Raw genomic sequence first — 20,694 nt, 5'->3', positions numbered from 1 at the left:
CACGTATTTTATTATTCTACTTGATAACCAAACATTTTTTTTTTTTTTTTTTTTTTTTTTTTTTGTAGAAAGTCATTAGTAGTTTTAACTAACACGAATTTTAAAATTTAGCGAGGGGTTGGGTTATATGCACATAAAATTATTCATTTTCATATAAACAGGGTAAAATCTTTCCACTACAATTACCAAAACCAATATGATAATCTAAATTTTCTTTAGTAGCTTGTCCTGTAATCTTGACTTCATCTCCGTCTTGTAAAAAGACTCGTTCAATACCGTCTTCAAATTTAATTTTTTCTTGTCCACTCCAGGTAATTTCTAGCAATGAACCATAAGAACCTTTTTCCTAATCATAATATAAATTGAGAAAAAATGTATAATTGAAGGTTGTATTCTTATATGTATATGAAACTTACAGGTCCAGAAATAGTTCCAGTTGCTCCCATATCACCTGGTCTTAAATTACATCCATTCACTGTATGGTGAGCTAATTGTTGAGTGATAGACCAATACATGTGTTTAAGGTTAGAAACGGTAACGGTTTCAAATTTACTAGATTCAGCAGCTATAGCAATTATAAAGTTAATATTTATATTTGTATATAATTTTGTAAAAAAAAAAAAAAAAAAAAAAAAAAATACTTACGCTTGATTTGAACTTGAAGATTAATATCATAAGCAGATGGTTGCTTTTCTTGAAGATAAGGTAATGGAGATGGCGCACTTTGATCAGGACCATCTACTAAGAAGGGTTCAAGAGCATCCAAAGTGACAATCCAAGGTGAAATAGTTGTACCAAAGCTCTTTCCAAGGAAAGGGCCTAAAGGAACATATTCCCAAGCTTGAATATCTCGAGCTAATTGTATATCATAAAAGTTAGAATTATTTTGCATATAATGCTTATTTTATTTTATTTTACCACTCCAATCATTCACCAAGACAAGACCAAAGATGTGATCTCGAGCATTCTTCAAGTCAACGCGTTCACCTAATTTATTACCAGTACCTACAAACCAACCAACCTCTAATTCAATATCTAGTCTAGTAGAAGGACCGAAGATGGGTGTTTTACTATCCTTAGATGGAAGTCGTTGACCAGCAGGACGACGAATATCAGTGCCTGAAACAATGACAGAGGATGCACGACCATGATATCCAACAGGGATATGAAGCCAATTGGGTTGAAGTGCATTGTCTTTACCTCTGAACATAATACCTACATTTGTAGCATGTTCACGAGAACAATAAAAATCGGTGTAATCTCTAATACATGTCGGATATCTTTAGTTATATTCTCTTATTCAGCAATTTAACATATAAAACTTACCCAATTTTAGCTGGTAAATGCATTTTGACAGTATTCATAGACACTAATACCTTTTCTAAAAGCTCTTTATTATCTCTTAATACACTATTATCTTTAGATAGAATATTCTGAATAGCTAAACGAGTTGCCTTCCAAACAGGACGTCCTAATTCCATGAATTTATTCAAAGAAGGCTTTTTATTTTATTTTATTTTATTTTATTTTTTTTTACGTGAGTCATGAATAACTTTACTAAAGATATATAATTTGTAATAGATATACATACCTCACTAAAAACTTTTTTAGGATCATTTAAGCCTTCAATATGATCTAATAATCCAGCTTTTGCTATTTCATAAAGATCAAGTACCTTATCTCCAATTGCTGTTCCTATACGAGGATCAGACTATTATTTACAGAAATAATAATTATTAAATCAAAGTTTAAATGAATATTTATATATAAAATATATTTATATGTATACCTTTTCTTTTGTAGAAAATACACCAAATGGAATATTTTGTATAGGGAAATCAGAGTCTTTAGAAACTGAAATAAAGCTTTCAACAATAGGAGACATATTATGAAGGAAGAATAAAGGAAGAAAAACAAGAAGAAAAAAAGGGAATACATTTACTACTATAAGAATTATTTTTAACTAATGAGTCAGCTGACCGTGGAATAAGTTTTGCTGTTTGAACTACGTGTAACGTGAAATATGTCAAAAATGAAAATAAAATCATAATCGGCTTAAAGGAGTTTATTTAAACAGAAGATATGAATCACTAAAGCTCAAATCCTAACAGCTACCATATCTTCTTTGCCCTCACAAAAGACTTCATATTTGAAATAGATAATCTAGTTAGCGACTCTATGCTTTTTTTTTTTTAGGGGACAATATTGGCAATATAATCTAGATCTTGGATATCTCAAATTACAAAAAAAAAAAAAAAAGTAGTACGTCATATAAATGAAATGTCTTCTTCTTCAAGTTCAAAAGAAATTGTTTGTAATAACTACTACAGTCAGTACGATGGATATTGTCGCCAATTAACAAATATGTGTTGGCAGTCGAGAAATAATTGTCTCAAAAGAAATTTCAATTTGTCGTTTTAGGGAAAGCGTATTGTCGCAAAGGTTTTTTTGGTCAATTTATTAAAATTTTTTAGAGAGGTTCTTTATAGTTTTGTTATAGAACAAGCTCTGGATATAAGCATAAGTAATATTATAAAAGATGGATTGCATAATACAGGACGAACTATGAACCTGAACATATAATAATAAAAGATATCATATCTTTTGTACACTCTTTGAAACTCTATCTCTTTCTTCTCTTTAAAGCCATTATTCCTCTCAAACTGATCAAAGCCTAAAGAGCCTTGTTATCATGATCATCATAAAAAAAGAGCTCAATTGTCATAATACAGTAGTAAGAAAGCTTACAGCCTAACTATTTAAAATGCATAAACCGCCAAGAATATCTTGTAAAATTACAATTGAAAAAGGCGTTCCACAACACAGCTAAAAGGGAACATCCTGTAAAATTGTAAGAAATAAAACTACTGTATAAAATGACATTTTTTATATTATTGATAGCTTATCTACTCTTATTCTTTTGGAGAATGTATGAACATCATGCTCTGTTGTGTAACTGCATTTGACTAGTTTTGGCTTAATTGCTTTACAAGAATGCTCAGCATATTCACATGAATATTTATACATATAAAAAAAGTAAACAAACTTCTTTTTTTTTTCTTACTTTCTTACTTTCTTGCTTACTTTCAAAGAAGACAGTAATGCTTTACTACATTCAAATAAAAGGCAAAACTTATCTCTAAAGTATTAAAAGGAAAAGAAAAAAAAAAGAAAAGGAGAAAGGCAAGAGAGAAGATTTAACGCAAAGTAAATTAAAAACAAAAAAAAAAAAAAATATGCTGATTAAACTTTAATAACTTCTCCTTCTTTTTGTTTATTTTTTTTTCTCCTGAATTTTACTATAAAAAAAAGGTACATTTTTTCGTTTTTTTTCCCTTTTTTTCTCTTTTCTTTTCTTTAGCTTTTTTTATTTTTCCTATTCTTCTTTATTTTTACTTGAAACTATGGGTAGACATTGTCAGGGTTATGAAGTGTGCTTAAGTCACATAGCTTGGCTTACTTGAGTTTGTAGAACTGTCCGTTTATAACATGGCTAAAGGAGAGGGCCTAGACTCTCTTTTGGTTACTACATGCATATCCGCCTTCACCTTGGGTTATTGCAACCTTAGATAATTGATGGGACCTTATCGAATTTTGACTGCTCAAGTTTGATTTATTTCCAAAGGAGGAGGGAAATAAAAAGGATACTTGGGGTTGGAAATTGTAAACCTGTTCCTTTTTTAGGGAGATTAGCGTACTCTTTGTCTGCACCATTGAAAGGGCTTTTCTCAAGGTTTAGTTTTTCTGTTTTTCTTTTTGGAGGTTTTTCCTTCTTTTTATTTTTATCTAGTTGCTGTTTATAAAATAAAAATAGATAAGGATGCACAGCTTACGTTTCTGACCGTGGTTTTTTCATCTATTTATTTAGTTGAAGAATCCCAACTTGTATTTACTGTTAAGTCAAAAGTAGATGCTAGGGGTCAAAGAAGGGACATTCTCAGGTAAACAATAGTCAGGTCGTGCACTTTATATATCTGGATTCCTTCCACTTCGCCACGCTACAGGTCAGAATGTTTAGCCCGGCTTCCAATGAAACTTACATCCAACTGTATTTTTTATTGGGGTAGGAAGTGAGGAATCCTATCTTTTTCTTCTAGCAAGGCTTGGGTCAGGTTGGTACTTTGCCAAGTGTCTACTAGTTGAAATTGGACGTTTATCTTTCAAGTAGAAATTTAGAGGGAGAAGAAAAAATTACAGCCCGTATCAATTTGTGTATGGGTTGTAATATTATTTTTGGGATTAGATATGCTTTCACCTTCTCGTGGTTAATCCTGTTAGTATCAAGTCTCTTCTACTAAAGAGATTTGAGAACTAAGAAAAGCATCTTTTTTTATAATATTAACAAAAATGAAAAAAAAAACAATTTAATAAAATCGTGTTTCATAATAAAGTTGCTTCTCTAATAATATTTTATTATAACAAAAGTGGTGAAAGACTCTAACAGCACAGTGTATAAATATTAAAAAGATTATTGTATATTTTCCCTAAGATTTCTTTCCTCTCGAGGTAAATTCTATATGGTTAAATAAATCCAGCATCACTAGAATGTACATTGTCAGAATAAGACTAAAACTAGCCAACATTCATAATGAGCATTCATAATCTGATTGCTGTACAAAAGACTGTTCATCTTCAGGGTATAACTTGAAGTTGTTTCAAGCCCTGCCATCATAAATATTCATTATTCTATCTGGAAACAAACTAACTTTGGTTTTCGAACTAGTGATTTTTTTTTCAACAAGGAAAATTTTCTTAGGGTATTGAGTAATAAGGGCTGAAGGGAGGCTTCACCAATTCATCGAAAAGAAGTTGTTGAAATATCTTAGTCTTTGCAAAGGAATCTTATTTTTTTTTATTACAAATTTTCCACAAAGACAATCCCTTTACTCCTCAGAATTGTATCTACGGATGGTATAACGACACTTAATACAAGAAACATATTTTTGAAGTCTATCATGATAACAAAAAAGGTTGCCATTTGACATCACTTGTAAAACGTAACAATACGTTTTTGGAAAATGATACTGTTAGATACAGTCTTTTAGTGCGATATTAATGAAGGTTTTCGTTGTTTTCAGGTTCTTGTCAGTTATATATTGCTCTTGGATGAGCATTAACTTCATCATAAAGAATATAAAGGGTAATTGCTCCTTCAGTGAATTTGTCTCATTATTTGGATTAATTAAAGGAAATTCTATAAACCAACTAAAGTTGATGCACATGATGTGAACATACGTTTAATAAGGAACTATTGCCATCTTTTATTATGTACGATGCTTCTTGCTATTCGATGACTTCTTTTCATAGTTTATATGTTGATGCACTCACTGTTTATTGCTAATTTAAACCCTTCTACAGTGCTTGACTTTTTTTTTTTGTTCAGCGTTTATTGCTGCAGGTCTTTTCCAATCCATGTAAGATTGGACAATAACAGGCACTACCTGGCCATCCATATTAAGGTTATCACTCATGTTATAGAAAAAAAAAATAAAGCTTTTAATGTAATGCCAAAAAAACAAAGTAAAAAGATGTGACCATAATTATACATATTAATTATCCTATTTTCAAAATTGGTGTCCCAACCTATTATCAAACTTATCTTGATTAAAAAATAAAAAAAAAGATTTTCGCTCAAGTTGCTTAGACAGAATATTGTTTTTTAAATTTCTCAAGATGCATTTTAATATTATTATTCTATGCCTCAACAATTCCAGTAGGTGAATCCTTATTACCAATTTTACTTCGTTTTAATGCTGTTTTTAACAGTTGTTTGAATTTTCTCAAAAGGATTCAAATCATCCATTCTAATTCTATGGGTCTTTATTAACCATAATATTCAAAATAGTATTGAAAAAAGAAGCGTGATGAATAAAGTCTGCTACTGTTTGAATGCTGTTAAAAAAACAAAATACAAGTTTTAATATCCGCTGATTGGATTCTTAATTTCGGTATTTGAAGCCATATAAAGTTATATAAGAACGTCATTCGGTTGAATTAATACTTTGTAACAAAAGTAAATATCAGAAACATTATATAACACTATGAAATTCATGCACACAAAAGATAACTAGTTATTACAAATAATACCTTTTTTTAACGATCGTTATCACAAGTACTTGTAATAAACTAGATATTACTTTTTGCAATCTCAGGAACACATAATAATACGCTTTATAATCAATGACAAATAATAAAGGATTATTGATAATCATGACGTATATATAAGTGTTGTGTATATAGATATTTTATATTATCATTTATAGAGTTCATTGATATCTTCACAAGTGCATAGAATTACTAATATTGATAATAATGAAAATTTAATATAAATAATAATCTTTACTTCTTACTACAAACATAAAAGTTAACCCTACTTGCGCTATTTCGTATTTTAATTGTGATTGGATATTTTTATCGGAGATATATACTATTTTTGGTAAGATTTTCTCTCTTCTCCCCCCCAAAAAAAAAGAGGAGAAAATGAATTGGCGAAAATAAGTTACATCACCTATAAATAATGACAACTATTATTATGCAATAAAAAAATCAAAATAATAGAATATACTATATATGGAAGGTAGAAAAAAGTATTTATTATTTTTATTATTATGATTGTAGTAAATATACACTTATGTATTTCCCTTCTTCAACCCTCCCCCCCAAAATTTTGAATTCAAACAAATCAAGTAATAATAAGAAATCATTACCTTTTGTGTGCCTGCCTTACAAAAAAAAAAAAAAAAATAAAATAAAATAAAAAATAAAAAAAAAAAAAAATAAAGTTTATGTAAATGAATTTTTTTCCGTAGGATAGATATGCACATATAAAACTGAAAAAAATATTAAAAAATACAAAAGTCTTTTTCCTTCTTTTTCTTTTCATTTAAAACTTTTATCCAACTAAAACAAAAAAAATGGTTCATATAGAAGAAGAATCAGATGCTGTTCAGAATATACCTCGCTTATATGCTTTAACTTTAGCTGATGATGGTTCGCCAACACATGATAAAGCAGTAAATGCATATTCAATATACTTAATAAATAACGCGTATATTAATATAATTCATAGTATATCCGTATTCCTCTTTTAAAGGAAAAGTAATTATTCGGTTTATTTTGAAGCCTGGTTCTTTAGCTGCTGGAGGAAGACCTACTTTATATACCAACTATCCTATTACAGGGTAAATTATTACTTTCTATTTTATTACTTGTTGATATTTACTTATTTTATTTTAGAGAGGAATTTGAAAGGCATAATTTCCATCCCGTCAAGTAAGTATATATATATTACATATATTTAAAAAAGTGGATATAAACTTAACAAAACATAACATGACGTAGATTTATTAAAGATCCTCATTTACTTCATGCTTATTGTGATATCACTCTCGATTTTCCAGGTGCTTATGAATACAAAGTTGAATATACCTGTAATAAACAAACCCAAATGGCCAATATTGGTTACGTTATTGCTGAACCCCGTATTCAATTACCGCATCTTACTCGTCAAAATGATCTGTTACCATTAGATGCTTTAATGATTTTGTCTATGGTTCCAAAATGGATGGGTCCTATCACAAAATGGGATAAATTAATTGAACAAGTAAAATATGCTGGCTATAACATGATTCATTTTGTGCCTTTACAAAAGCGTGGTATTTCGAACTCACCTTATAGTATCAGTGACCAATTAGCTTTTGATGATGACGTCTTTGAAGAACACGATCGTCAAAAATCCAATTCAGAAAGAGTGGCTATTGTACAGCAAGCAATTGAGAGACTTAGTTCAAAGTATGGTATCCTTAGTCTTTCTGATGTTGTTTGGAATCATACAAGTAACAGCACCGAATTTTTATTAAAACATCCTGAAGCAGGTAATATATTTATACACACATATATATTTATATATATATATTTCGAGGAGAAAGGAAAAGAAAAAAAAAAAGTATCGTAGATATTGAAAATACATTATAATAGGTTATAATCTTCATAATTCGCCTCATCTTGTACCTGCATATGAATTGGATACAGCTTTGGTTGAGCTTTCTGGAAAATTTGAACAAGTTGGATTACCTCGTGACGTCAAATCTCCCGCCGATGCTGATATCATCATTGATTACATCAAAAACAATACTTTTAAGGAAATTAAACTTTATGAATACAAGGTAATTGATGTTGCTTCTCAACTTGAGAAGATGCGTGAAGCACTCAAGTCACATAATATTCAATGTGATCCTAGTCTTTACCAAAATGTCGCCCAACTACCTGTGAAAGAACGTGTGATTCTCTTTGGCAAACAGGTAGTTCAAAACGGTCACTTAGGAAGTCGATTCCATAAAACCGTAGATATGTCACAGGCAGTTGCCTTTTTACTTGCCTTTAATCATATTTCAAGTTTAGAACAAGTATCAGAGGATCGTGTGGATGGTTTAGTGAATTCATTCCAAAATTTATTAAATGATTACAATTTGCCTCTTTATGAGGAATATGATGAAGATTGTAAAGTAGCTCTCGATAATATTAAAGGAAGACTTTTATTCACTCGATTAGCTGAAAATGGTCCTAAATTAGGCACCATTTCAAAGAGGTATTATATATGTATATGTTGTCAAAAAAAAAAAAAAAAAAAAAAAAAACTCAACTCACACTCTTTCTAGTAATCCTGTTATCGAGACTTATTTTACTCGTCTAGAAGATAAAGAAAATCAACATCCAAAAGGTAGCATGATGTTAGCTAATAATGGTTGGATATGGAATGCAGATCCACTTAATGATTTTGCTGGTCCTGGTTCGAATGCCTATTTACGTCGTGAAGTCATTGTCTGGGGAGACTGTGTCAAGCTTCGCTACGGTCAATCACCTAACGATAATCCTTGGTTATGGAAACACATGCGTGATTACACTGAACTTATTGCAAGTATGTTCCATGGTATTCGTATCGATAATTGTCATTCAACACCTATACATGTGGCTGAATACCTTTTGGATGCTGCTCGTAAAGTACGTCCTGACCTCTATGTTTTGGCTGAACTATTTACAGGTTCAGCTGAAAGGGATAATGAGTTTGTATCCCGTCTAGGTATTCACGCTTTGATTCGTGAAGCTATGCAAGCTTGGGATACCCATGAATTATCTCGATTAACACATCGTCATGGTGGTAAGCCTGTTGGTAGTATGGATGAAGATATGATTTGGAAGAGAGTACCTTATGAGGGTGATGAATACGATCAAGTACTCTTAATTCCTATTGCTCATGGCAGTATGCCTCGTGCTTTGTTTATGGATTGTACACATGATAATGAAACACCTTTCCAAAAAAGAACTGCAGAGGTATGTATATGATATGGTTACTTTGAATAATAATAATAATAATCATATTCTTATTATTATAGGATGCTTTACCCAACGCTGCAATTGTCGCATTTTCTGATTGTGCTATTGGTAGTGTTAAAGGTTATGATGAGATTTATCCTCGTTTATTGGATATTGTAAATGAAAAACGAAAATATGATCCTAATCCTAAACTCGATATTGGTATCCTTGAAGCCAAGCATAAGCTGTTGAACCTTCATCAAAAGATGTGTTTTGAAGGTTATCGTGAAGTCTATGTTCATCAAGAAAATGACTATCTGCTAGTACATCGTCAGCATCCTAGCTCCCAATCTGGCTATTTACTTATTTCTCGAACTGCCTTCCCTGGTCAAGGTACGGGTCACTCCCCTATCCGCCTTCGCAAATCCCAAGCATCCTTTGAATTTGCCTACTCTCTTAAAATTGATAACCATTTAGTGAAAGAAGCTGAATATCTAAACGGTCTACCAACTCATCTTGAGCCTTTAAATCCTCCTCGTTTTGAACATGGACATGACGAAAAGGGAGAGTATGTTGAAATTATTTTGTCTGATAATTTTACTCCAGGTTCTATCTGTGTCCTTAAGACATCCATTGGCGATAAATATAAAGAAGTTCGCAAGCTGATTAGCATAATAGATGATGAAGTAGTCAAAGATTTGGATCTTTTGGCAATAAATGTTGTACTGTATCGTTGTAGTAGTGAAGAGTATGATTCTACGGGCGGTGATGGTGTCTATAATGTGCCCAACTATGGCAATCTTGTTTATGCAGGTCTTCAAGGTTTCATGTCTGTCCTGAATCTAATTATAGAAAATAACGACCTGGGACATCCTCTATGCGATAATCTGCGGGCAGGTCAATGGGCCCTAGATTACTCTATACATCGTCTTGAGAAATACAAGCAAGATTATCCTTCACTTGAGCGCTTAATTGACTGGTTTAAGGAACGTGCTGAGTTGATTCGACAGGTACCTGATTTTTTGGTGCCCAAATGTTTTGCTCTGATCATCAAAACCGCTTATGATAAAGTCTATGCACAGGCTTTAACACTTATGTCACCTCTTGTTCAAAATGGTGACACGTTTATTAAACAATTGGCCATGACAAGTGTTCAAATGCTTGGACAAGTACCCTCTGCAGGCCTCTGTCCTACTAAATCAACTCCTTCTTTAGCAGCTGGATTACCTCATTTTACTATCCGCCATATGCGAGTTTGGGGCCGTGATGTCTGTATCTCCCTTCGCGGCCTTTTGATGGTCACTGGACGCTTTAAGGAAGCTAAAGAACATATCTTGGCCTTTGCTGGCTCCCTCCGTCATGGGCTTATTCCTAATCTTCTTGACTCAGTCCGTTACCCTCGTTATAACTCACGAGACTCTGTTTGGTTCTTTATGCAATCTATTCAAGACTATTATCATTTGGCACCTGATGGCCATTCCATTCTCAACACACCTGTGCCTCGCCGTTTCCCTAAAGAGGATCGATTTGTTGAGGTCGAAGAAGGTTACCAATACTCAACCACAATTGCGGAAATCATTCAAGAGATTTTTGAACGCCATGCACATGGAATTCATTTTAGAGAGTATAATGCTGGATCTAAAATCGATGAACAAATGTCGGATAAGGGATTCAATATTGATATCGATGTAGATTGGTCATCCGGTGTACTTGTCGGTGGTAATATCTGGAACTGTGGCACTTGGATGGATAAGATGGGTGAAAGTGTCAAGGCAGGTAATAAGGGATACCCTGGTACCCCTCGTGATGGCGCACCTATCGAAATTACTGGTCTCTTAAAGAGTTCTCTACGTTGGATTAATCAGCTTATTGAACGTGGTCAATATTCCTGGACTGGTATTGATAACGTCAAGATCAACAACGAAACAACTCAAACAGTTACTTACAAATTTTGGAATGATCTTTTACAAGAAAATTTTGAAAGAGTTTATTATATTCCTTCGGACCCCTCTCAAGATAAACAATATGATGTGATCTCAAAGATTGTAAATCGTCGCGGTGTTTATAAGGATGTCTATCGAGCTACTGAAGCTTATACAGAATATGAGCTTCGACCTAATATTTTTATTGCCATGACAGTAGCCCCTGAATTATTTGATAAAGAGCACGCAAAACAATGTATTACCCTTTGTCGTTCTATTTTATTAGGGCCCCTTGGTATGCGTACCTTAGATCCTACTGACCAACAATATCGACCTTATTATCATAATTCAGAGGATTCAGATGATTTTAAGACAGCTAAAGGACGTAATTACCATCAAGGGCCTGAATGGTTATGGCCCATTGGATATTATCTTCGTGCAGCTCATTACTTTGATGCTCTTTCAAATCAAGAAATTGCTTCTATTCTACGTGAACATCGTAAATATATAGATCAGAGCGTTTGGTGTGGTTTGCCAGAATTAACAAATAAGGATGGCGAATTTTGTGAAGATTCTTGTACTACCCAGTCATGGTCTTCTGCAACTTTATTGGAATTGTTTTATGACTTAATTGAGGGTAATAAGCATTGTTAAATGTAGTAATAAAAATAAAAAATATGCTTAGCAGTATTTCAATTTTGCATTACATACTAAATGTTGGCTTTTTAAAAAAAAAAATACCAATGAAAAGTTACACAATTTGTTCTTTTTCTTTTTTCTTTTTTTTTCTATTGGTAATATAAAATATATTGAGTTAAGCCCTTTTTTTTCTTTTTTTTTTTTCTTCTATTTTTTTTTTTTTTTTTTTTTTTTCAGAATTAAATTATTATGAAATCCGTTCTCAAAATATCACTTATATTAATATATTCTATATTATGTAAACTTTATATGACTTCTAAATGAATTTGATGTACTAAAATGTTTGTATAGCTGTGATGGCCAAAGGTGGAGGAGGTGGAAGAGGAGGGGGTGGGGGTGGTGGAAGTAGAGGCGGAGGAGGTGGTTCTAGTGGTAATAGAGGTGGTACTGGTAATAGTGGATCTAATACTGGAGGAAGAGGCATTGCAGGTAATTGAGAAAGAATAAAGTAATATTTGTATTGCTAGCATAAATTAATAATGATGGATATAAAGGTACAGGAAGCACACCTGGTAGTGTCTCATCAAAAGGTGGAAGAGGAGGATTTGGTGGACCACCACCCTATCAATATTCGAATACAAGATGTATGTAATATATTCAATGTTATATATATATATACACTATAATGCTAACTCATGTACCGTTTATTTATTTATTTATTGATATTATTATTACCGTATAGCAACTTACACGAATTATGCACCAGTCTATTCTGGCGGTTATTCAGCCACATCACGTTACGGCTATTATGGGTTTTATAATCCTGCATTAACCTATTTTTGGATTGCTCCACCCTTTTTATTCCTTGGTTATCATTCAATGTATCATCGTTACAACTCAGAATCAGGATATTATTATGCCCCTCAAATCACAAGTAGTGGCAGTAATACAAATAATGTCATTATCAATGGCACTACTAATTCAGGCAAAGATGACAATTACCATTACACATTTAATATTAGCACCCATAATCGTTTCCCCATGATAGATCATGCTTTTTATTCTTCGTCTGATCCAAATTCTGAAATAGCAGATTTTGTATATAGATTACAATTTTCTCAACTTGTTGAGTTTAACGATACTAATCAAAACGGATTTTATGATGCCAATGAACCAATTTTGTCGTTTACTTCACTTCAAGACTTGGCTTGGTCCGTTTTCCAAGTCTCTAATATTACTGTCCCCACTAATGCTACGCAATCTTACCTTCAGACAGAAACAAGAGCGATTGCCTCTTATAACAATACCAACACTAACTTTACAGTTCACATCACCTATCGAATGAGCAATGTACAAATCAATAATACAGCATCTATACCTATGCAACCCAACTCGCTTGAATATGATTTTGCTCTTGAAGGATTCCCTACACTAATTTCTAATGCCCATCCAAATGCTCGTCTTGCTATCCTTCAAGTTCTTTCAACTCATTTAGATGAAACAATTCAAACTGATATTAATACCACTACGCCAGTTGATATTGCAAATCAGATCAAGACTAATGTAACGTATGGATTATCTGTAGGCAATTTTACACAGGGACGATTAGAGTATCAACCTACTGTCAATATTACACCTATAGTTACAATAGGACAATATGATGCTCAAGCTTTAGCATCCATTCCTGCATATAGTAACAATGATTTAGTTTGGGGTTCTGATGTGCCTGCCTCCAATAGAAATAATAAGATAATTTTGGTAACTATTCCTGGATATTCAGCAAATAACAGTAATAATAATTTGTCGGTTTCTGGATTTGGATATTTGAATGTTGAAGTTATGAATGCACTTGCTAGTAGTGGTAGTAGCCTTTCATTATCGCTTTCAGCCATTAATTGTTTATTAGCACTTGTAGTAGCTGCCTACTTTATGATTTATTAAAAACAAGTATGCTAGTTTTATTTTTATTTTATTTTTTTTTATTTTATTTTATTTTTTGATGAACATTAAAATATATTAAATACATAAAATTATGCTAATAATTGTAAACTTTTAAGAAATATATGTATATGGAGGGGGGGGAGGAAAGAGAACCTAAATAGTTTATTTGATAATGTGTATATTTCATATATGTAAGAGTAATATTATACTATAACAGTAGTCTTAGTTAAAGTCTTTAATTATCTTTTCATTTGACCAATAAATAACTTTACATTATCATTTCCTATCAAACATAACCAAGAGATTTATCCAATATATATATATTTATAGGCATTATTTCACCAATCCATACACTCAGTTTGTTATGAGTAATCTAGCTATTTGTATTCAATCTTGTTTATAGCACTTGTATTTCTTTCCTTGACAAAAAACTAAAGAAAGAATAACAAAGGATAAACTTTTTTTTTTAGAGATTATAGTCGAGTCGAATAAAGAATATATTTCATTGAGAGGCAGTAGTAGTAGCTACATATCATTTTGTAGGAAAAAAAAAAAAAAGAGAAGAAATGGAAGAGCAATTATTAATTAAGATACTATTTTAAATATCAAACAGAATAAGCAATTCCTTATTATTAATATTAGATAAACAGGTATGTTACTCTCATAAAGCTACAACATTTACTTTTTTTTTTATTTTGTTTTAATAGTGCACTGATACATCTTCATATTTCTAATCTTTATAAAATAATATTAGTGTATAGATTTTTATAAAAATATGCCTATATCAATATAATAGCCAAATGAAGAATACATGTAAACATAATTGAAAAAATAATGTATATCTATTTTTGCTGATTTCTTTTCTTCTAATATTGTATAGAAAATAATACGCATAAATGTACATACAATTTTTATTTTATTTTTTATTTTTTATACAATACATGCTATAATATAAATAAGAAGCTTATTGTCGATTATTCCAAAATCCAATGTAACTAGATACATTATTTATTGGAGATGTCTTTGTTTCTGGTTGCTTTTCGAAGGAAGTTCCATGATAAGAGACTGGACTTAGAGGCATCCATTCACTATCTGATTGTAAAGAGCTAGGTAGTTTACTTATACTGTTTCCACTGCCAGCAACTATAGTGTATTGTTCAATAATACATATGTATATGTGTAAGAAGAAACAGGAAAAAAAAATTATAATACTTACAGACAAATCCATCATCTTCAAATGGATTATGATTTGATGCTCGACTCTTATCAGCCTTTGGAATTTCTAGTCATATTATTTCCTATTAATATCGAACATAAATATATGTGTCACTTCTTCTTACCTTGACCATCTTCCCACCATTTTTTACTATCTGTGCTAGGAGGAGGATCTAGAATAAGATTAATTAAGCATATCGCATAATTGAATATATTAGTAACGATGAAACTTTACATTCACCATCTACTGATATATCTATAAGTGTATCTATATAAGAATCTGATAGTTTTGATGATGAAAAGCTGTTACTACGTATAGTATTTTTACGTTTTGGTAATTCAGGCGGTGAAGTACGAACTTCTATTGAACTTAGACTTTGGTATAATTCTTTTTGTAATTTAATTTTAGCTTCATGATCTAATGTTAATATCTACGAAATAATGATAAAAAAAAGGTAAATAATAAAATTATTATTAGTTTTTTTTTATCTTACATCAGCCTCAAATAACGCAAAGACTAAATAAAAAGTTATTAAAAATTGTCAAGTAGTCTGTTATATACTATTTTTTTTTGTTACCTGGTCTATGATCAGAAGTATACAATTCTGCTCTTGAATATTGTAATTGCTTTAATTGGGTTCCTTTAAATAAAATACGATCTGTCCAACCTGGAATTCTCTGTTTTTCACTATATTCAAGTGAATTAGTTTATGATCCAACTCAAATTTATTTCCCTCTTTCTTTTTTTTTTTTTTTATAGATACCTAGTATCATATGTATTTGTTCCGTTATCATATTTGTATGTTGGTAGAAAAGTAATGTCTCCTTCTTGATAACCATTAAATACTCGACCTTGTCTCATCTCTCTTGAAAGCTTAGTTAAAAAAAATCAATTAGAAATCAAGTATTGTATTAATTTCTTATTTTGTATACCTGATCATTTTGAAATAGCATTTCAATATTACCCTCTTCTACATACATTCTGACCTATAAGGATAATAGATAAATCAATTTCTTTATTTTATAGTCAAACTAATTTACTTTACCTCCTCATTCGATAGAGAAATACGATAGTTCAAATCACTCACCCAAATAATATTACTATAATAATATAAGTTTTTTTTTTTTTTTTTTTTTTTTTTTTTTTTTTTTTTTTTTTTTTTTTTTTAGAGAAAAAAATAAAATAAAACTTACTCATGGCTGTCAATCATTTTTCCTCTTAAAAAGCGTAAACCCTCATTAATGATATGGAAATCTGAATTGCGATCATCCACATTTGAATGGCCTGTATAATACGATTAAATTAAGATAAAACTTATTATAATAATGTATATTACCTGAAGCAAGATGTGCAGCAACAAAACAAAAACTTGTATCTCCATAATCCATTCTAATAGCTACTGCACCTTTATTGCCCGCAATACCCATAATTCCAGTCTGTATATAAGCTTACAAATCAGTCTCTCTCTCTTTTTTTTTTTTATCTATAGTATATTTCTCCAGTGTTACCTTCTTAATTGAGCTTTCTACATTTCGTATTTCATCCACAATATCTGTCTTAACAAAAATAATGAGCGCTGCACCCACTAGTTGATTTGAACGTAAAAGTGTATATCTTGATTTAGCTCCTGCTCTTGTATTTAAAGTCTTTTCGATTTGCTGTTCCCAGATCTTTCTTTTTTCTGCATCTGTCGCCATAACTTGTTGTGGTGATAATTCTACTATTTCCTGAAATCCTATTACATAAATATCAGGCTCCTCTTCACTCCCTATAAAAAATATATATAATAATATATACATATATGTATATAAAAAAAGAAGTTATATCAGTACACACTCACATGTATTCATTCAAGAAATTTTACATCTGAAATGTTGAAGCAGCCAAGGATTCAAAAGTTCTCCTTTAAAGCTCTTTCCGTTTAAATTATAACTTCCCGCAAAAATGGTTACTCTTCGATTATGAGAATATTCTTTAATACGTTTTGTTAATTGTCGCGTTACGCGATCACTTATAGGATCATGAATCGCAATCATCGTTTGATTAGCCAATTTGCCTAATAATTGATCAATCACTTCCTGCCTTGCTTTGTCTTGGAAATTGTTGATATAGAAGCGGTTTACAGATCTTGTAGCGTCACTCAAAACATTCATGAATGTCACTTTTCCTGTTCTCGTAAAACCTGATTTTAGGGCTCCCGTACCTGCATAAATTTTAGATAATCCATCTCCATTTTCTGCCCACAAATGTGAATGACGTATTATCAAATAATCAATACCATGAACACGATTTGTTTGTTTCAAGAAATTCAGCAGAACTCTTCGTGAAATCTCATTTTGAACAAGGTTGGTACGATCAAGACAATCCATACAGTTAGTTCGAAAAATACCTTTCTGGGTATTAATAATCTCGTCTGTATCCATTAAGAAAAATCCATAATCATCCATAATATGTCGAATATCCTTTAGAAGAATTGAAACATTATCGTAATTACCTCCACGGCATTCAGCGTGTAGATCAAAATTGACCATACGAACAATAGAGGGACTGTAACCAAGTCGCTCAACAGCTGTATTATAAGTATTGCTAAGTAAAGTTTCACCAGCTGTGCTTGTTTCTCGTTGTGATAAAAGATTGACATTGGAGACTGAGTTATAGCGGCTAATAAGCTCATCAAAATGACGTTTAACGGCGGGCTGCGTTGCGCCCGGACCACGAGAAATTTGTATTTTATGTTGAACAAGCTGCATACCTTGTTGTTCCCAAAATACTAGTTAGTGAAGAAAAAAAAAGAGAGAGAAGGAGAAAAAAGAGATGAGTATTAAAGATACATAAGGATGAATAGAAGCTTTGCTTTTTATCTTTACCTGGAACACTTCCTCTAATTTGAGTATAAGAATAACAAATTCTATCTGAATAAAGTATAGTTTCGGTCTATATAAAGTATATTAATTCCTATTCTCTTTGCCTCTCTCTCTCATTTAGTATATTTACCTCTACAAAATTTGCTACATGTCCATTATCATCAATTCCTCTTGAATTAAATCGAGTACCAGCACGTTTACAACTTAATTTTGAAATCACAGATAACTCATACCTTTCATTATCAATATCGACCTCTTCTACACCTACATAACCACGTATAGCAAATACTAAAAATCCACCACGGTCTAGATCTATCTGCTTCTTTCTATCTAATTTAGCCCTAAAGTCCAACAAACCCGATATTAAGAATTGATTCCATAAAAAATGTCCATCAAATGAATGTACACCCATTGACGCTACTGAAGTGCTATAAAATCATAAAAAAACATAAGCATACACAAATATTTTAAGTTACTTTTATTTTCTTCCTTTTTTTTTACCGTGCTTGTACTGTTCTTGTCAAATCAAAGTCAGGTGTAAAGTAGAAGCTACCGATTGAAAATAATTTTTGTAACTGAGCACATGGATGTAAGACATTACCACTGCTGCCACTATTGCTAGGTTGATCCCAATCATCCTCCCAGTTAGGTGTCGGGTCAATAAAATCATCATAACGAGAAGACGATAATGAATAAAATGATACTGATTGAATTTTATAAACTTCTTCCCCAGCTCTTACTCTTCCAACTGATACACAGTCTGTTACAATGGCTAGAAAGCATTCTAATAATAGTAATAATAAAAAGGATAAAATAAATAATGAAACATATATTATTAAAAAAAAAAAGTTTAACTTACCTGATTGTACTGTAATTAGTCCTAGACAACCAAAAACTGGACGTGAATTAAGTATCCTCCATTTGGAATCCTCAAATTCAGAAGGGCTATAAAGTTCGGCTATAGCTCTGTTAGTTTCTGAGCCTTGATATTCCTTAAAAACAAGCACGCCAGAAGGTGCTTCTTCTAAAACTGTGGGCCGTAAAGCAAGAGCTCTTGGATGTTCTCTTAATAATAAATGATTTTGCATCTATTTAGTATTATTTCTTCTTTCAATTAAATGACTTTGTAAATGACAAGCTGATTGAACAAAAAAATAAATTAAGAATCGCTATGACGATGTGCTTCTATAACTGTTAAAAAAAAAGAAGAGAAAGAGAGACTTAAACAAAAACAAACCAAGAAAAAAAAAAGCTATTTTAAAAGTCCTATTATGAATAGCATTATTACATGATTATCGCACTTTTTTTTTTTTTTTTTTTTTTTTTTTTGAACGAGTTTCGTTGATTTATTCTTACGATGCAAAAGGTCTCACCTTTATTACATGTTAATTATTTTTTTAAAGGATTAAAAGAAGCGTTTAATTGGACACATGTATTTAATCTCATTTCATCGTAAGAAGGATTATTTTTGTAACGTGTTGTTATAAGTATGTGAGACTCATCTATATTGTTAGATCTAAAGTTATTCAAAAAACTTTATTAAAAAGTTTGGTTTTAAATGGAATCGCTTATTTGGGTATTCTTATTATTTTAGAGACATTTTATAATACACCTGACCATCATTTGTTTGGATATTCTTATGCAGTTAATAAGCAAAATACAATAATTATAAACATGTATTATAAATGGTGTTAATACTTCACATTAATAGGATTTGACAGGCTACCCTTTATACCTTATATGTCTTATAGTAAATTCAAGATTTTACAGTAAATTTGCCAGTCATCAAAGAGTTAATGGTTATGATGATCATGTTGATATACTAACAAGTATAAATACTGTGATATTATACAGTAATTTTGCGTTATGCATTACGCTTTTAAAGCATTTAATACCCATCATAGGGTCTATTCTTTCATTTTTTATTTATTGTATTGTGATGTCCTATTATTGCTTTGAATATAAATGGATTAATGAACAAGATTGGACAATTGAGCAACGCATGAACTATACAGAAGAGCATTGGTCCTATTTTTTTGGATTTGGATTGCCCGCTTCATCCATCATTTTCTTTTTGTCAACATTAAGAGCGGGCGGTGTATTTGCATTGATTTATCCTTGTGTAAGTATAAAAATATATGAATTACTTGGATAATAATATTTATAACATTTATAATTTAGTATATCATGATGGCCTCAGTAGCTACGCCAGAACCTATCTATAATACCAACACTATTACTTCAAATGATTTATTTGCTTTACCAGTCAAAATACCAGCTTTTTCTTTTGTTCGAATTATGAATCATTGCATCATTTCTATTGTTCAGAAATTACTTGTAGGCAATCATAAGGGAACAGAGATTTTTGAAAATAAAAAAGAGCATTTTGGAAAACTAGTGTAAAAAATAAAATTTATATAGTTCTCGTCTATATCATTATAAAGATGTCTATTTTTTACTTAGTCATAAATCTTGCATTTCTCAATAAATTGTATAAAAACACATTGATAAACATTGTTTGAAGACAAACTTTACAGTTTTTTTTATTAATTGGGGGGTATATTCAACCAACAAATATATACTATGATGCCTTAAACTTCAAAATTAGTCCCTAATGTAGACAATTATAATTACATGATGATTTCATTCTTAAAGGCATTCGATTGAATAATTTAAACGAAAGCTGAGTATAAATGACTGTTTCTCCTCCTACTAACCAAGTCACGAATCACTCCTCAAAAAAGTCATAAAAAAAAAAATCAAAACTTTTTTTTTTTTTTTTGTAGTTTTGGCTCATTAA

General features: G+C 31.2%; 5 protein-coding genes across 5 annotated transcripts; 3 read left to right on the top strand and 2 right to left on the bottom strand.

The window, feature by feature from the left end:
* Positions 1-53: 53 nt before the first annotated feature.
* BX663DRAFT_517014 (fumarylacetoacetase) lies at positions 54-1,928 on the bottom strand. The gene is made up of 7 exons (XM_051528668.1): positions 1,790-1,928; positions 1,592-1,711; positions 1,327-1,499; positions 919-1,262; positions 646-855; positions 417-565; positions 54-346 (listed from the first exon to the last, which is right to left on the bottom strand). The coding sequence occupies exons 1-7, from the start codon at positions 1,883-1,885 to the stop codon at positions 140-142; spliced, it is 1,299 nt and encodes a 432-aa protein (XP_051380593.1). The 5' UTR covers positions 1,886-1,928; the 3' UTR covers positions 54-139.
* Positions 1,929-6,763: 4,835 nt separating this feature from the next.
* On the top strand, positions 6,764-11,940 carry BX663DRAFT_517010 (glycogen debranching enzyme). Its single transcript, XM_051528667.1, has 7 exons — positions 6,764-6,990; positions 7,070-7,181; positions 7,237-7,272; positions 7,342-7,874; positions 7,978-8,587; positions 8,658-9,330; positions 9,393-11,940. Exons 1-7 carry the CDS (start codon positions 6,915-6,917, stop codon positions 11,886-11,888), a joined length of 4,536 nt encoding a protein of 1,511 aa, XP_051380592.1. The 5' UTR covers positions 6,764-6,914; the 3' UTR covers positions 11,889-11,940.
* A 167-nt stretch (positions 11,941-12,107) lies between these two features.
* BX663DRAFT_458289 (uncharacterized protein) lies at positions 12,108-13,915 on the top strand. Its single transcript, XM_051523898.1, has 4 exons — positions 12,108-12,171; positions 12,225-12,362; positions 12,428-12,517; positions 12,616-13,915. The coding sequence occupies exons 1-4, from the start codon at positions 12,123-12,125 to the stop codon at positions 13,812-13,814; spliced, it is 1,476 nt and encodes a 491-aa protein (XP_051380591.1). The 5' UTR covers positions 12,108-12,122; the 3' UTR covers positions 13,815-13,915.
* Positions 13,916-14,527: 612 nt separating this feature from the next.
* BX663DRAFT_517006 (SacI homology domain-containing protein) lies at positions 14,528-19,100 on the bottom strand. Its single transcript, XM_051528666.1, has 18 exons — positions 18,754-19,100; positions 18,396-18,678; positions 18,025-18,322; positions 17,898-17,964; positions 16,895-17,800; positions 16,539-16,798; positions 16,367-16,466; positions 16,224-16,314; positions 16,076-16,130; positions 15,963-16,016; positions 15,794-15,903; positions 15,608-15,717; positions 15,524-15,546; positions 15,265-15,460; positions 15,155-15,202; positions 15,031-15,096; positions 14,756-14,957; positions 14,528-14,680 (listed from the first exon to the last, which is right to left on the bottom strand). The coding sequence occupies exons 1-17, from the start codon at positions 18,980-18,982 to the stop codon at positions 14,779-14,781; spliced, it is 3,075 nt and encodes a 1,024-aa protein (XP_051380590.1). The 5' UTR covers positions 18,983-19,100; the 3' UTR covers positions 14,528-14,680; positions 14,756-14,778.
* A 123-nt stretch (positions 19,101-19,223) lies between these two features.
* On the top strand, positions 19,224-20,539 carry BX663DRAFT_562956 (etoposide-induced protein 2.4-domain-containing protein). Its single transcript, XM_051531990.1, has 4 exons — positions 19,224-19,346; positions 19,409-19,538; positions 19,606-20,016; positions 20,076-20,539. Exons 1-4 carry the CDS (start codon positions 19,252-19,254, stop codon positions 20,295-20,297), a joined length of 858 nt encoding a protein of 285 aa, XP_051380589.1. The 5' UTR covers positions 19,224-19,251; the 3' UTR covers positions 20,298-20,539.
* The last annotated feature ends 155 nt before the right edge of the window (positions 20,540-20,694 follow it).

Source organism: Cokeromyces recurvatus (genome assembly GCF_025118155.1).
Source record: "Cokeromyces recurvatus strain NRRL 2243 chromosome Unknown BX663scaffold_22, whole genome shotgun sequence".
NCBI lineage: Eukaryota > Fungi > Mucoromycota > Mucoromycetes > Mucorales > Mucoraceae > Cokeromyces > Cokeromyces recurvatus.
Note: the sequence above shows the minus strand (reverse complement) of the source record. Positions and strands in the feature narration are given on the sequence as shown.

What these genes read in the sequence shown, in the direction of transcription:
- BX663DRAFT_517006 (XM_051528666.1), bottom strand. Translation starts at nt 18,982, where the DNA reads ATGCAAAATCATTTATTATTAAGAGAACATCCAAGAGCTCTTGCTTTA. An exon ending in TAGAAAGCTCAATTAAGAAG is followed by an intron (nt 16,467 to 16,538) that starts GTAACACTGGAG and finishes GCTTATATACAG; the next exon opens with ACTGGAATTATGGGTATTGC. An exon ending in ACAAATACATATGATACTAG is followed by an intron (nt 15,718 to 15,793) that starts GTATCTATAAAA and finishes ACTTGAATATAG; the next exon opens with TGAAAAACAGAGAATTCCAG.
- BX663DRAFT_562956 (XM_051531990.1), top strand. Translation starts at nt 19,252, where the DNA reads ATGCAAAAGGTCTCACCTTTATTACATGTTAATTATTTTTTTAAAGGA. An exon ending in TGTTTGGATATTCTTATGCA is followed by an intron (nt 19,539 to 19,605) that starts GTTAATAAGCAA and finishes TCACATTAATAG; the next exon opens with GATTTGACAGGCTACCCTTT. An exon ending in TTGCATTGATTTATCCTTGT is followed by an intron (nt 20,017 to 20,075) that starts GTAAGTATAAAA and finishes TTTATAATTTAG; the next exon opens with TATATCATGATGGCCTCAGT.
- BX663DRAFT_517010 (XM_051528667.1), top strand. Translation starts at nt 6,915, where the DNA reads ATGGTTCATATAGAAGAAGAATCAGATGCTGTTCAGAATATACCTCGC. An exon ending in CATAATTTCCATCCCGTCAA is followed by an intron (nt 7,273 to 7,341) that starts GTAAGTATATAT and finishes AACATGACGTAG; the next exon opens with ATTTATTAAAGATCCTCATT. An exon ending in TCCAAAAAAGAACTGCAGAG is followed by an intron (nt 9,331 to 9,392) that starts GTATGTATATGA and finishes TTATTATTATAG; the next exon opens with GATGCTTTACCCAACGCTGC.
- BX663DRAFT_458289 (XM_051523898.1), top strand. Translation starts at nt 12,123, where the DNA reads ATGAAATCCGTTCTCAAAATATCACTTATATTAATATATTCTATATTA. An exon ending in ATTAATATATTCTATATTAT is followed by an intron (nt 12,172 to 12,224) that starts GTAAACTTTATA and finishes ATGTTTGTATAG; the next exon opens with CTGTGATGGCCAAAGGTGGA. An exon ending in TCAATATTCGAATACAAGAT is followed by an intron (nt 12,518 to 12,615) that starts GTATGTAATATA and finishes ATTACCGTATAG; the next exon opens with CAACTTACACGAATTATGCA.
- BX663DRAFT_517014 (XM_051528668.1), bottom strand. Translation starts at nt 1,885, where the DNA reads ATGTCTCCTATTGTTGAAAGCTTTATTTCAGTTTCTAAAGACTCTGAT. An exon ending in CTAAAAAAGTTTTTAGTGAG is followed by an intron (nt 1,500 to 1,591) that starts GTATGTATATCT and finishes TAAAATAAAAAG; the next exon opens with CCTTCTTTGAATAAATTCAT. An exon ending in CATTTACCAGCTAAAATTGG is followed by an intron (nt 1,263 to 1,326) that starts GTAAGTTTTATA and finishes GACATGTATTAG; the next exon opens with AGATTACACCGATTTTTATT.